At 33.9% G+C, this 15,369-nt stretch overlaps 1 protein-coding gene across 3 annotated transcripts; it reads left to right on the top strand.

The window, feature by feature from the left end:
- The first annotated feature begins 4,809 nt into the window (after nucleotides 1–4,809).
- On the top strand, nucleotides 4,810–14,064 carry LOC129308734 (pre-mRNA-splicing factor ATP-dependent RNA helicase DEAH7). Of its 3 annotated transcripts, none has more exons than XM_054950066.1 (18): nucleotides 4,810–4,936; nucleotides 5,616–5,674; nucleotides 5,765–5,903; nucleotides 5,991–6,209; nucleotides 6,403–6,461; nucleotides 7,587–7,803; nucleotides 7,975–8,148; nucleotides 8,291–8,436; nucleotides 8,554–8,651; nucleotides 9,376–9,481; nucleotides 10,257–10,434; nucleotides 10,546–10,775; nucleotides 10,864–11,040; nucleotides 11,373–11,444; nucleotides 11,595–11,771; nucleotides 11,856–11,917; nucleotides 12,029–12,181; nucleotides 12,299–14,064. In XM_054950066.1, exons 2-18 carry the CDS (start codon nucleotides 5,669–5,671, stop codon nucleotides 13,896–13,898), a joined length of 3,813 nt encoding a protein of 1,270 aa, XP_054806041.1. In that variant the 5' UTR covers nucleotides 4,810–4,936; nucleotides 5,616–5,668; the 3' UTR covers nucleotides 13,899–14,064. The 3 variants fall into 3 exon arrangements, with proteins under 3 accessions (XP_054806041.1, XP_054806042.1, XP_054806043.1); XM_054950067.1 differs by having other exon boundaries at nucleotides 4,850–4,982; XM_054950068.1 differs by lacking the exon at nucleotides 4,810–4,936 and adding an exon at nucleotides 5,014–5,199.
- The last annotated feature ends 1,305 nt before the right edge of the window (nucleotides 14,065–15,369 follow it).

Below are 15,369 nucleotides of genomic sequence, written 5' to 3'. Positions count from 1 at the left end.
AAAATGATGATACCAATAAGTTGGATGATATTAATCATCTTGATGCTATGGCACACTTGGAGGTGAATGATTTCTTTAAAAATCAGGATTAGATAAGTTTGGTTGAAAAATAATTAGAATAATTTGGATTATGTTTCATTTATGTTTCTTGTTTTCTTGTAATTTAAGTTATGTTTCATTTAACTTTCTTGTTTTCTTGCAGTAAAAGCATTATTGCTATGAATAAATTTTATTTTATTGAGTATTTATTTTAATATATTTTCTTTCTTTTGTTGAAGAATATGGATATTTCATTTTCTTTCATTGGACATAAGAATGAAGATATATGTCTCGTGGATAGTGCTACAACGCACATTACTCTTAAAGATAAAAAATATTTTACTTATTTAACAATAAGAGATGAAAGCGCCAATACCATAACAAGTAATCCTAAATTAATCAATGGTTCTAGAAGAGCAATTATAATATTATCTGAAGGAACAAAAATTATTATAGATGATACATTATATTCATCTAAATCTCAAAGAAATTTATTAAGCTTTAAAGATATCCATCGAAATGGGTATCATATTGAGACTACAAATGATAAAGATATTGAATATCTACATATTATAAATTTTAAATCCAGAAAGAAATGTGTTCTAGAGAAATTATCCACATTATTTTTTAGTTTGTACTACACAACTATTAGTACAGTCGAAATAAATATAATAGTCAACAAGAAATTTACCAATCAAGATATATTTATCATTTGGCATGATCACTTAGACCATCTCAGTTTAACTATGGTGCGAAGAATTATTGCAAAAATTCACATGGACATCCATTGAAGAACCAAAAAATTCTTTAATCTAAAAATTTTTCATGTGCAGCTTGTTCTCAAAGAAAATTAATTAAAAGACCTTCAATTATAAAAGTGAGAATTGAATCTCCTGCTTTTCTTGAACGTATCTAAGGGGATATATGTGGACCTATCCATCCGCCATGTAGACCATTCAGATATTTTATGGTTTTAATAGATGCATCTACAAGATGATCACATGTGTGTTTGTTATCAATATGTAATTTAACATTTGCTAGATTACTTGTCCAAATAATTTGATTAAGAGCATAGTTTTCAAATTATACAATTAAGACGATTCATTTTAATAATGCAAGTAAATTTTTATTGCAAATTTTTGATGAGTATTGCATATCAACTGGAATAATAGTTGAAAAATTTGTTGCCCAAGTTCACACTCAAAATGATTTAGCAAAATCATTCATTAAATGCCTCCAATTGATAGCTAGACAATGATCTTAAGGACAAACTTCCTATTTCTATAGGGGGACATGTGATTTTACATGCAACAGCACTTGTGCGCATCAGGCCAATAAGTTATCATAATTTTTTCCTATTACAATTGACTTTTTAGTTAGGAGCCAAATATTTTTCATATTAGAATTTTTGAATATGTGGTGTTTATTCCTATTGCTCCACCATAACGCACAAAGATAGGACCTCAAAGAAGGGTGGGAATATGTGTTGGTTCTAAATCTCCTTATATAATCAAGTATCTAGAATTATTAACTGGAGATTTATTTACTACACGTTTTGACAATTGCCATTTTGATGAAACAATTTTTTCAACATTAGGGGGAGAAAATAAGTAGTTGGAGAAAAAAAATTATATGAAATGAGTAATAATTATCTCATCTAGATCTTCATACAAAGTAATATGAACTTAAAGTTAAAAAAATAATTCATCTGCAAAATATTGTAAATCAATTGCTAAATACATTTACTGACCTTCAAAGAATTACCAAATCTCATATTCCAGCTGAAAATGTTCCTATTAGAATTGATGTCCCAGTAAGATAATTAAAAAGTGTAAATGAATCTAAGCCACATTTGAAACATGGTAGATCAATTGGTTCCAAAAATAAAATTCTTAGAAAGAAGAAAGGAATACAAAATAAAAATGACATAGTAAAGGAGGCTGGTACTTTAGAAGAGTACGGAGACATAACTAATCAAAACACCCCATAAAAGGTCCTGGCACTTGAACATAATGAAGAGATCTTGATAAGTTATGTCACTATAAGAAAAAGATGAAATCAAAAAAATACAATCGTCAATGACATATTTTCATATAATGTTGCTGTGAAAATAATGAATCAAAATGAGAATCTAGAATCAAAATTGATTGAAGAATGTAGATATAGAAATGATTGGCTAAAATGACAAGATGCAATTCAAGCGGAATTAAACTCACTTTCAAAACATGAAGGTTTTGGATCTGTAGTCTAAATACTTAATAGTGTAAAACCAGTTGGATATAGATGGATATTTGTGCGAAAACTAAATGAGAAAAATGAAGTCGTTAGATAAAAAGCATGACTAGTAGCACAAGGATCTTCATAAAAACTTGGTATTGATTATGAAGAGACTATTCTCCTATAATGGATGCAATCACTTTAAGGTATCTAATCAGTCTGGCAGTACACAGAAAACTTGATCTGCACCTAATGAATGTTGTTACAGCCTATCTATAAGGCTCTTTAAATACAAAAATTTATATGAAAATCCCTAAAGAATTCAAATTGCCAGAAGCATGTAAAGATTCTTGAGAAAAATATGCAATTCATTTGCATAAATCTTTGTATAGACTAAAACAATCTAAAAGAATGTGGTACAATCGTCTCAGTGAATATTTATTGAATGAAAGTTATAAAAATGATCCAATCTCTCCGTGTATTTTTATAAAGAGAAATGGGTCAAAGTTTGTTATAATTACTATCTATATGGATGATTTAAATATAATTAGAACTTTTGAAGAGTTTTAAAAGGTAGTTGATTGTTTAAAAAAAATTTGAAATGAAAAATCATGGAAGAACAAAATTTTTCCTTGTTTATAAATCGAGTCTTAGCAAATGAAATTTTTCTTCATCAATCAACTTACATTAAAAAAATATTAAAGTGATTTTACATGGACAAAGCACATTCATTAACTATTCTGATAGTTGTGAGATCTCTTAATGAGAAAAAAGATCCTTTTCACCCTCAAAAGAAAGATGAAGAACTTCTTGGTCTTGAAGTACCATATCTTAGTGCTATAGGTACATTAATATACCTTGCTAATTTAACAAGACTTGATATTACATTTGCTGTAAATTTATTCGCAAGATTTAGTTCTTCCCTAACAAAAAAACATTGAAATGGAGTTAAACACCTATTTCGATATTTTCAAGGGGCAATTGATATGGGTTTATTCTATTCTAATGAATTTGGATTACTACTTATTGGTTATGCAGATGTAGGATTTTAATCAGATGCAAATAAAGGTAGATCATAAACTGGATATTTATTTAGTTGTAAGGGTATAGCAATATCTTAGCGTTCAACAAAACAAACTTTAGCTGTTTAGCTGCTACCTCATCAAATCACATAGAAATAATTGCAATTCACGAAACAAGTGGAGAATGTGTTTGGTTAAGGTCAATGATCTATCATATCCAAAAGATGTATGGTTTATTGTTGAAAAAAAAGATTCCAACAATATTATTTGAGGATAACACAGTGCGCATAACTCAATTGAAAGGAGGATATATCAAAAAAGACAGAACAAAACATATTTTTCCAAATTTTTTTTCACTCATGATGTTTAATAATTTTACTCATGTGACAATCTTATAGATTTGTTTATTAAGACACTACTCACTTCAACATTTGAGAAGTTAATGTATGGAATTAGAATGTACAGACTCAGAAACATAAAGTGATGATGTCATCAGGGGGAATGAAGTGATATTATTATCAAGAGGAAACTATGAAGAGTAAATATTATGCTGTACTCTTTTTTCCTTTCTAAGGTTTTACCCCATTGAGTTTTCTTAAGAAAGTTTTTAATGAGGCAACATTAATGAGCATTTAAAATATTATGTATTCTTTTTCTTTCATTAGGTTTTTATCCCATTGGTTTCTTCTAGTAAGGTTTTAATGAGGCATAATATTTGTTATGAATATTCAAGGGGGAGTATTATAAATATTATGTTATGAATGTCCATAACTCATAGCCCTGAGGATTCCTTTATCTTTAATGTCTTCATGAATGACATGGAAGGAGTTTTTTAATCTTAATAGCTTATAACCTTCAAAGGTTACATGATGCACCATTATATATTTCATTATATATTTGTAACATTAGGACAGGATTTGAATAGTTAGATGCCTATATAGAGGTCATGTTCAAAGTTATGTACACTAGTAAATAAGAATTCCTCTCCACTATTTTCTCTCCATTTTTTATATTGTCTTGTCCTTTTCTACTCTTTATATTAACTATATTTTACAACAATTTGATTATTATTACTTTTTAATTTAGGAGAAATATTTTCTTTAAAGTAAAATCAGTTCTTTTTCAATACTTTTGTTCTGATTTTATTAAGATTCTCTTAAGTATTTTTTTTTAGTTAATTAGATGTCTTATTTATTTATTTATATAAAACGCGATTTGGGATTAACAGAAGCTATTTTCTTAAAAAAAAAGAACATAAAATATTATTGTTCATTGATTTTGAATTATTTTTATTGTAATAATATGTGATGGGTGATTTTTTTTTTCATTTGAAAAAATTATTTATTTTTTAAAATTGCTTTAAAAATGTTGTAACGTTTGTTTAAGTTTTTAAATATTCCAATTCTAAAATAAAAAAACATATTTTAGATTTTTTTTTAACTTTAAATTGTTTTAAAAATAATCAAATAAAAATTTGTAAATGATGTTTGATTTATATCAATAAAGATAAAGATTTCTTTTTCATCTTAATCATCTTCATCGTTGACATCCCAGCAGTCTCCACCGCCAGAGCCTCCATCAGAGAGCCAATCCAAACCCTCTTCGCTGCGAATAGCAGAAACCGCCATCCTCGAAAACCAAGATTGGTAGAGGTCAAGGTAAAAAACTGTAAAGTTAAATTAAACCCTAAACCAGAGGATAAAGGTAAAGATTTAAATATCATAGGGATACTGTATCATCTTTTTTGATTATTACAGAATCGCTTTAAAATACCGAATCATATCCATCTTCTCTCTGTTTCTGTTTCTCTCAAACTTTTCCAAAGCTCTAAAGATTGAAACTCAAACTCAAGCTGTCATATGCTTCATTTCCATCTCTCAATTTGCTCAAGGCTTAAGGTCGGCAACTAGTCAAGTGAAAGGTCCTTCTACTTCATTGTCTGCTCAAGCTTTGTAATAAAACATCTTTCATTTTCATTTTGCTCCCAATGGTTGATTGGGTGTTCTGCTACTGTCGTCCCCATGTTTTTTTTTTAATATTCTAAATCAAATGTCCCCTTCAGCATTTCTTGTCTCACTCCTTAACCGAATTAGCTAACCGAATCGAATAATACTTCGCTTCGGTGTTGCTTTAGTTTACAGATGAAATATGGTTCGGTCCGGTTTGGTCCATATAATAAGTTTGTCGGTTTTGAGCAATTTGGCACCGAACCGAAGGAACCGAAGCTCCCCCCATTTGAACTATTATCTTTTTTGTTTTTTTAATCAAAACTTTAAACTACTATCCTAGTTGCTTTTAGTTTTCGTCTCTTAAAACGTTTCGGATTTGTGTTGACAGGAAGGAACCTCAACGAACCACCAACGCGAGATCGTTCTAGGGTTCTTGTCTTCATGGAGGTCAGTATTTAATTCACTAATATTGCAATTTTATGTTTTCCCCCCTAGACAATCACAATCGAAATTTACTTTATTAATTTCTTTGAGTAGAAAGGAGATGGTGCTGCAATCCTTGACCTGGACAAGACAACAGTTACGTTGGAACCAGAGAAGTCCATTGGCGGCGGCCTGTATGTTCCTGGGAAGGATAAGGTGGTTTACATCCCTCAAGAAAGAAAATCTCGTTTAGGTATACTTTTTCATTGTGTTAATTTACTTTGATAATTTTGTATGTATATTGTATGTTGTATGGTGTTATTGATAAACGATGTAACAGGACTAGATGTCCTTGCCAATGCAAAGCGGGGAGGATCTCAGCTTGATGGGGGATTCAAGGTACCAAAAGAAAAGATAACTTCTATGGCAGCATCTGCGGAGGAAGAAGAAAGGCCCGAGATTTCTGCTGTGGATGAAGGTACTAATGTTAGATCTGTTAGTTCGAAGAAGCATGCTAATAGGAGATACCGTGAAGTGACTAGTGAATCGTCGCAAGCAGGTATTTATTTGTATAATTAATTTAATCTCATCTCTTGTTCTTCATTATACAATTTATTTGTTATGGATGTGCTTATTGTTAGTGTGCAACTGTATGCCTTCATATGAGCAATCAGTTTGAATTTTGATTCAATCAAATCTTCGTTGCTTCAAACAAATAATAATATCAAAAGTTTATATGATTTATTCTGCAGAAAGTTCTGTGACTGAAGATCAGTATAGAACTCGTCCAAGTGAGCATATGGTTTCAGATGTAAGATATTCTATCCTATCTCTCTCTCTCTCTTTATCTTTAATGATGTTAATCTGGTTAAGTTGTTATTTTGTGGTTTAGAAACATTGTTTTAATTGGTGACTTGTCTCGTCAATATTTTACTCGAATATCTATCTCTTGGCTAAGATTTGATTTTCCCTCCCCTCCTCTCCAAACAAACATAGTGTAAAAATTTATAGTCGATAGCATTTATAGTATGAGTATCCTAGTTCTTATTGCTTTAGGTATAATCTTTTAACTTATCCTATTTTCTGGGAGGTAATCCCTGCTTTGGTTTTTCTGATGTAAAACCAAAATGTATTGCATATATGTTATGGTGTGTTTACAAAGTTGGCCAAAGTTGAAATTTTGGGTACTGGACGGTGAGTCCTACTCATTATCATCCTTGAAGATCAGAAAATTAAAAAAATTAATTTTAAAAGGACTTATAATGCAGTTTTGTATTGTGTATTTTTTAAGTTCCCATTTCTATGTTGGCTAAGATATGTCATGAAGGTCTTAAAAGGTGGTTTGAGAAGATTTTTGGTGACATTGTTAATATATGCTTTTGTTGATACCTTTGATAAAGGTGTTTTGATGGGTACATTAGTGGGATGGGAATCTTACCCCAAAAGCTAGCCGTTAAGGTGGGAGAATCAACCCACTTAAATATTCCGTTGAGCATCCCATATTACTCAATGTGGGACTTGATAGCAATATTCTATGCTATCAAGTTTCCATCAATTGGCTCCTCATAGAAAGCTGATGTGCTGCACTCCGATGCACTCAACTTGACCTCTTGTTGGTCAAAACCCTCTAGGGATAGCATTTTTCAGAACTGCTAACAACTTGGCTCTAATGTCAATTGATAGGTGCTTAAGTGGGATGGGGAACCTTACCCTCAAAGCTAGCTCTTGAGGTGAAAGAACCAATTTACTTAAATGTTCCATTGAGCATCCCATACTACTCAATGTGAGACTTGGTATCTCATATTATCAAGTCTCTATCATGCGTCATTACACAGAAATGACATTTCATTTTTTGCAATTGGCATTTTTCATTAAAAAAAGATTCTTATTGTGAATATCATGATGAGAGCCTAACTTTATGGTGCCGCTTGTTTAGGGTCCTGCTTCACCTTCTAAATATGAAAAGGAGGATCATAGAAGTGAGAGAAGACATCTCAAGCATGATTCAAGAAGTGACGGTAGAAGCATACATCATAGAAGCTACAATGATAGTAGGGAACGGTATTCAGAAAGGGAAAGGGATTCGCATGGCAGATATGATTATGAATATGGTAGAAAGAGAAACAGATATGAAAGTTCCAGGAGAGCACCAGGTGTGTAACAGCTCTACCCTGTGTTTTTGTTTTATGTTTTGTTTTTTTATTTTTTTACCCCAAGGAAGTTCTGATTTAATCCAAATTCTGAAGCCAGCCAAGTAAATGTCATTTATTTTTCCTGTTTATTATGTTTAATATTCTAATGGTCAAATGTTTCAAATCTTACAGGCAGGTCTGACTGGGATGATGGTAGATGGGAATGGGAAGAGACTCCACGAAGGGACAGTGCCTCTTATTCTTCTAAGCGTCATCAACCTTCACCATCGCCAATGTTTGTTGGTGCCTCACCTGATGCACGATTAGTTTCTCCATGGTTGGGGGGTCATACTTCACATTCATCCTGTATGTTATTTCATATCTTCTAGTGAATGTTATAAAGTTTTTTTTTTTTTTTTCCCTTTTGCCTGCATTTGACATGATTGACTCAGATGATACTAGTCTTTGTTAAGCAGTTTTAATCTAATTCATCATGAATACAATGCAGTTGCTTCATCTTCTCCCTGGGACCATGTATCTCCATCTCCAGTTCCAATACGTGCTTCTGGATCTTCAGCCAAATCTTCTGGAGCCAGGCATAGTGGAAGGTCCTATCGCCTAACTTTTTCTTCGGAAAATTCGAAGTCATATGAGGTATTTTTGGCTCCTCGTTTCTGTCATAAATGATATAAAACGTTTTAATGATTATGGCTTACTTTCATTGGTATGCATGCTATAATTGTATTGTTAATTTCTATTTTATTTGTGAAGGATGAAACTGCAGATAATGCTAATTTGGGTGAAGAACACCACTATGAGATTTCTGAAAGCATGCGTCTAGAGATGGAATATGATGCTGACCGAGCATGGTAAATAATATTTGTTCTAGACAAGCTCCCCCCACCCCCCCCCAAAAAAAAAAAAACAAAAACCATTTTGAAGCTGAAACTGCTATATTCGAATAAACTACTGTTGTAGTTATAGATTGTGTTTCGCCATATGTAATTATAGATTAGGAGAACTTAAATGCTTAAAAATAGCATCTGGTGAATGATATGGTGGTTCCTTTTATAATCTTCCAGAAATTGTAGGGTCTGTTTGAAACTGTTTTTGTTTTATCATTTTGAGAACTGGTGTTTTATAGAAAATGTTTTGAGAACCAAAAAAAAAAGAAAAAATTAATAATGAAAATAGGCTTTTTTTTCATTCTTTTTTATTCTCCAAATCCAGAATTCTAAAACACTTAAAAGATGTTTCCGTTTTTCTATTCTCCAAAACTATTTTGTTTTGTTTTGTTTTTTTTTTTGTTTTCCAAAACACTTTTTGAAAACGCGTTACCAAACAGGTTGTTTTTTATTCTAAAAAGCAGAAAACTGTTCGTAGAACAAGTTGCCAAACAGCCCGTAGTAGTTAAATTTTTCTTCATTGGCTATGTCTAAATATTGACTCCTCATTTTTAATTTAGTACTCATGTAACCGATGTTGAAGACAATTATGTCTAACCTCATAATACTTCATAGTCACCAATTCTTTGGGTTTCTGTTATCCTTTCATTCCATCTTATTCTAATTCAGATGGTTCTCTTTTATGTAGGTATGATAGAGAGGAAGGGAGTACCCTTGATGCAGATAACTCATCAGTTTTTCTGGGAGACGAGGCTTCCTTTCAGAAAAAAGAAGCAGAGTTGGCCAAAAGACTGGTATTTGTTAAGAACAAGTTAATTATAATTATGAGGTTAGACATAATTATGAAAAGGACTAACATGAAAGAGTTTAGAAAGCATATGAGAGACTTTGAAACATTATTACATGCTGTTGAATTGAATTGTTTAGGAATCATATGAAAGAGTTTTACTTTTTATAATTGTTGTCTCATAATGTTCTAATATGTTTCTTTTATTCAAATAATTACTAAACTAGCCCTTAAACTAGAAAAAGAAGTACCATGGTTGACTAATTTTTTTTTTAATAAAAAAAAATATAAGCATAGACAATTGTTTTTTTGGATGCAATAGTAAAGGGAAAATATTTTAACGTTAAGTTGATGCATATTTTAAAGAAATCTAGAACTATTTTAAAATATTAAATTTTTTTTAATCGAATTTGTATATGACAGTAAATCAAATATGAAATGATGTCCAGGGTGCCAAATCTCGTTAGAAATATATGAAAAAAACTGGCCATTGGTTGATTTAATGCCAGTACACCCACTTTTTGATGGATGAGATGGATGACTTTTTGTTCTTTTAGAACTTTAAGTATCATTTGCAAAATGATCACGATCAAGTTATTTTTAAGATAATCATGCCCCTGTGTTAATTGTGATCATCATGAGTAGTTTGTGCATTGGATACCGTTTATGTTTTAGATTTGAATTATTCACAATTTCAAAGTTTTAGCTGTATTGAACAATTTACTTCAGCACAAGTTGGCTGCTGCTTGCTCGCAAATTAACTGAATCATTATCAATAACAGGTCCGAAGAGACGGGACAAAGATGTCCCTTGCTCAGAGCAAAAGGCTGTCTCAACTCACAGCTGATAATGCTCAGTGGGAGGACCGGCAACTGCTGAGATCGGGAGCTGTTAGAGGTACAGAAGTTCAAACTGAATTTGATGAAGAGGAAGAACGCAAGGTTATCCTTCTCGTGCATGGTATGACTACTTTCTGACAAATTTTCATTTGAAAAACTGTGGAAATGTAGCTCTTTTTGTGTTGATGATTATCTTTCTTTTTATCTGATTATCTTGCCTTTTTGGGAACAGATACAAAGCCACCTTTCTTAGATGGAAGAGTTGTTTTTACAAAGCAGGCAGAGCCTATAATGCCAATAAAAGATCCTACATCTGATATGGCTATAATTTCTCGCAAAGGATCCACTCTAGTAAGAGAAGTCCATGAAAAGCAAAGCCAGAATAAGTCTCGTCAACGCTTTTGGGAGCTTGCGGGATCAAAACTGGGTGACATCCTAGGGGTTGAGAAAACAGCTGAGCAGGTATTTTTCTTGGATAATTCGTATTTCTGCTGTCTTCTATGTTTAAAAAAAAAATTGTGGTCTTATTTGAATGTATTTCCTCTTGCAGATTGATGCAGATACTGCTGTGGTGGGTGAACAAGGAGAAATTGATTTCAAGGAGGATGCCAAGTTTGCCCAGCATTTGAAGAAGGGAGAAGCTGTGAGTGACTTTGCGAAGTCAAAAAGCATTTCTGAGCAAAGACAATATTTACCCATATTTTCTGTGCGTGAAGAGCTGTTACAGGTTAGCTAGCCTTTTTTATTTTCTTAACCTGATGACTGTTAGCTTGATTGCTTTCTGCTGAAAATATAAAATTATGTGGGGAATGACAGCTTTTGACTTGGAAGTATTTTCTAATTACAACCAATTTGTCGAATTTCAAAATTATTACCTTGATTAGTTTTACCATTAACAACTACATCACATATCTCTTTCATAAGTAACTGGGTTATGTTATATTGATTGTATTATTTATGTTGCTTTCATTATATTAAACACTTGGCTTTGTTGATTAAAGCTTGTAAATATTGTCATGTGTATTTTCTTATAATTTGTTTTGGGTATACAATGTATAGGTAATTCGAGAGAATCAGGTGGTGGTGGTGGTGGGAGAAACAGGCTCTGGAAAGACAACACAATTGACACAGGTTTGGCCTCCAATTCTCTATGCTTTATTATATTTTTAGTTTCGCAGCCTCCATTCTCCAAGCAAGAAGGGGGGGGGGGGATGAAATAGGTTTGTTGGAAAGTAGTGTATGCACTAACAGTGGAAATTTGATATTTGGCTTTGTGGACAGTATCTGCATGAGGATGGCTATACTAAAGGTGGTATAGTAGGCTGCACCCAACCAAGGCGTGTGGCAGCCATGAGTGTTGCTAAGAGAGTCAGTGAGGAGATGGAGACAGAGTTGGGTGATAAAGTTGGCTATGCAATACGTTTTGAGGATGTAACGGGGCCAGATACTGTTATCAAGGTAGTTGCTATCTTATTATATGGGTATGTGGTTATCAATTCCTAATATGGTCTGAAGTCTAACCCCTGTGGTTTACTTTTGCAGTACATGACTGATGGGGTGCTTCTTCGGGAAACACTAAAAGACTCTGATTTAGACAAGTATAGGTATGGTAATTCTGAATTAAGATAATGAAAAATTCTCCCCCCTTGATTTATGCTTCATTCCTTTGTGCTGTCATACAATGTTACTGATCTTCAGAATTTAAAATATTGCAGGGTCGTTGTCATGGATGAAGCCCATGAAAGGTCACTTAGCACAGATGTTCTATTTGGAATATTGAAGAAAGTGGTTGCCCACCGTCTTGATTTCAAGCTGATCGTCACATCTGCAACTCTAAATGCACAAAAGTTTTCAAATTTCTTCGGAAGGTAAATTTGAATCCTCCCCCCCCCCCCCCTTTTGGGCCAAAGAATTTGTATCCTTGACTATGCATGTTTGCCTTGGAACAACTTACTCAGTTCAACTAACTTTGGGCATCCTTGCAGTGTGCCAATATTCCACATTCCCGGGAGAACATTTCCTGTTAATATATTATGGAGTAAAACTCCATGCGAAGACTACGTCGAAGCAGCAGTGAAGCAGGCGATGACTATTCATATAACCAGCCCACCAGGTGACATTCTTATTTTCATGACTGGCCAAGATGAGATTGAGGCAGCGTGTTATGCCCTTGCTGAGAGAATGGAACAGGTGGTATCATCTTCGAGTAGAGAGGTCCCTAAACTCCTGATTCTTCCCATATACTCTCAGCTGCCTGCGGACTTGCAAGCAAAGATATTCCAGAAAGCAGAAGACGGAGCTCGCAAGTGCATTGTAGCCACTAATATTGCTGAGACATCCTTGACTGTGGATGGTATTTTTTACGTCATCGACACAGGGTATGGTAAAATGAAGGTGTATAACCCTAGGATGGGTATGGATGCTCTTCAAGTATTCCCTGTCAGCCGTGCTGCTGCTGACCAGCGTGCTGGGCGAGCTGGTAGAACCGGCCCCGGTACATGTTATCGGCTGTATACAGAGAATGCCTACCTCAATGAGATGTTGCCTAGCCCTGTACCAGAGATCCAAAGGACCAACCTAGGCAATGTGGTCTTGTTGCTCAAATCTCTTAAAGTTGATAACTTGCTTGATTTTGACTTCATGGATCCACCTCCCCAAGATAATATTCTCAACTCTATGTATCAGTTATGGGTGTTGGGCGCGCTTAATAATGTCGGCAGCTTAACTGATCTCGGATGGAAGATGGTTGAGTTTCCATTGGACCCACCCCTTGCTAAGATGCTTTTGATGGGTGAACAGCTGGGTTGTGTGGAGGAGGTATTGACAATTGTTTCAATGCTTTCAGTTCCATCTGTTTTCTTCAGACCCAAGGACAGGGCAGAGGAGAGCGACGCGGCTCGTGAAAGATTTTTCGTGCCAGAATCTGATCATTTAACCCTGTACAATGTTTATCAGCAATGGAAACAACACGATTACAGGGGTGATTGGTGCAATGATCATTTTTTGCATGTTAAAGGTCTAAGAAAGGCCAGGGAGGTGAGATCCCAGCTGCTTGATATTCTCAAGACTTTAAAGATACCCCTAACATCATCTTGGCCGGATACCGACATCGTTCGGAAAGCTATCTGCTCAGCGTACTTTCACAATGCAGCAAGATTGAAGGGAGTGGGAGAGTATGTGAACTGCCGGAATGGAATGCCATGCCATCTCCATCCTAGCAGTGCCCTCTTCGGCATGGGCTGTACTCCGGAGTACGTGGTCTATCACGAGCTAGTCTTGACCTCGAAAGAGTATATGCAATGTGCCACGGCTGTGGAGCCCCAGTGGCTTGCTGAGCTGGGACCCATGTTCTTCTCTGTTAAGGAGTCTGATACGTCATTATTGGAGCACAAGAAGAGGCAGAAAGAAGAAAAAACAGCTATGGAAGAGGAGATGGAGAATTTAAAGAAGGCCCAGGTTGAGGCTGAGAGAGAAAGGAAGGAGAAGGAGAAGCAAAACAAGGCCAAGAATCAACAGCAAGTCTCTATGCCTGGTCTACGCAAGGGTTCATCCACATTTTTGAGACCAAAGAAGCTTGGTTTGTAAATGTAAATAGTATTAACTGTTGCCAAATGTTTTATTTGTAAACTCACCAGTGAATTCACGTTTAGCATAGGTGAGAGAGAAGAAAGCCTTGATTGTAATTTGTAGCCATTGAACATTGTACATTATTTGATCTCACACATGATAAGGAAAGAAATACCTTGCTCTATTTTCTGTTCTATGAATCCTTTTGGCGGTTTTGGTTCACCCCACGTCTCTTTCCCGGTCTGTTAAATCTGGTCATATTTAATTACCCTTTAATTTAATAAATCAAAAAGTGACAAATACGTCTAACATTAGAAAGGTTAAAATTTAAAAATGAACTCTTGACAAAATTGTCTTTTACTTTAAAAATATAAAATAATTAACTAAATTTGTTATGTCATTAAATTCTTAAAATTAAACATATATACTAATAATTTAATTTCCATATAAAATGAAGGTATATTTTTTTCTCAAACATAAATATACCTTTTCGGATGATAAAACTTGTTTATAACACAAAATCAATAAAACATTAAACACGACGTAACAATCATGTCTGTTCTGCAATTGATCCAGACAATCACCCATTCCATATAACCTATGCAGATACTAGTCTCCAGCAAGGACTGGCAGCATACACAGTAGACAGTTTTTTTTTCCCCATAGCAACAATAGAATTAGGTTCCTCAACAAAAACCCAAATGTTTCCACTGTTTTTTGAAGATGAAAAAGTTACATTGATCCAATACAAAAGCAATTAGTTCATGTAATAAGTCCTATTATTTTCATCATCATCATCTATCACCTCTTTGCCAAAAAGTAGCAATTGATTGAAAGCACAAAAGCTATCGACACAATATAGGCGCTCTCAGCAAGTAAGATGGGCATACAAATTTGCCTCTCTATACATAAAATGCAAGGACACCAATTTATACTGACTTAAACACTCCTTGCATGCTCAATTATGTCTTTAAAAGCTTGATAGCTTACATTAGTCCTAATAAACAGGTTGAAAGCTTCAGCAAGATCAGTGAAACACTCTAACTCTCTAAAAGTCCAAGTGACAACAAAGATCAAATCCTTGGATAATACCAATGATCTTAGTAATAGTAGGAGGATATTGACCAACATTATAATGAAACTCAACAATCCACTCAGCTTGACTGTTTTGAATCATACCTCCACATTTAAATGTGTGCCATTCTTATTGGATCCATAAGTGTCCGATTGGAGGTCATTTTCATCAGGTTTATACCAATGATAATGAGTCTTTCGAGAAGGTTTAGACAAAGTGACAAATGAAATTAATAGGCACCAATTGGTCTTGGCTTTCTATAATGTTATCTCTTTCGAACAAGTTCTCTTAACTTCCTCATTAGAGAGCATATTTTTGAATCTAGAGCACCAGATATCCTAGTAAATGTAATATTGAAATATAAATAGAATACAAGATTTATTAGTTTATTACAATATGTTGGTTATTTATTAA

Source organism: Prosopis cineraria, unplaced genomic scaffold (genome assembly GCF_029017545.1).
Source record: "Prosopis cineraria cultivar Desert tree isolate PC_DT_omini unplaced genomic scaffold, ASM2901754v1 PC4, whole genome shotgun sequence".
Lineage (NCBI taxonomy): Eukaryota > Viridiplantae > Streptophyta > Magnoliopsida > Fabales > Fabaceae > Prosopis > Prosopis cineraria.
The sequence above is the reverse complement of the archived record's forward strand: the minus strand, read 5'-3'. Positions and strand labels throughout refer to the sequence as shown.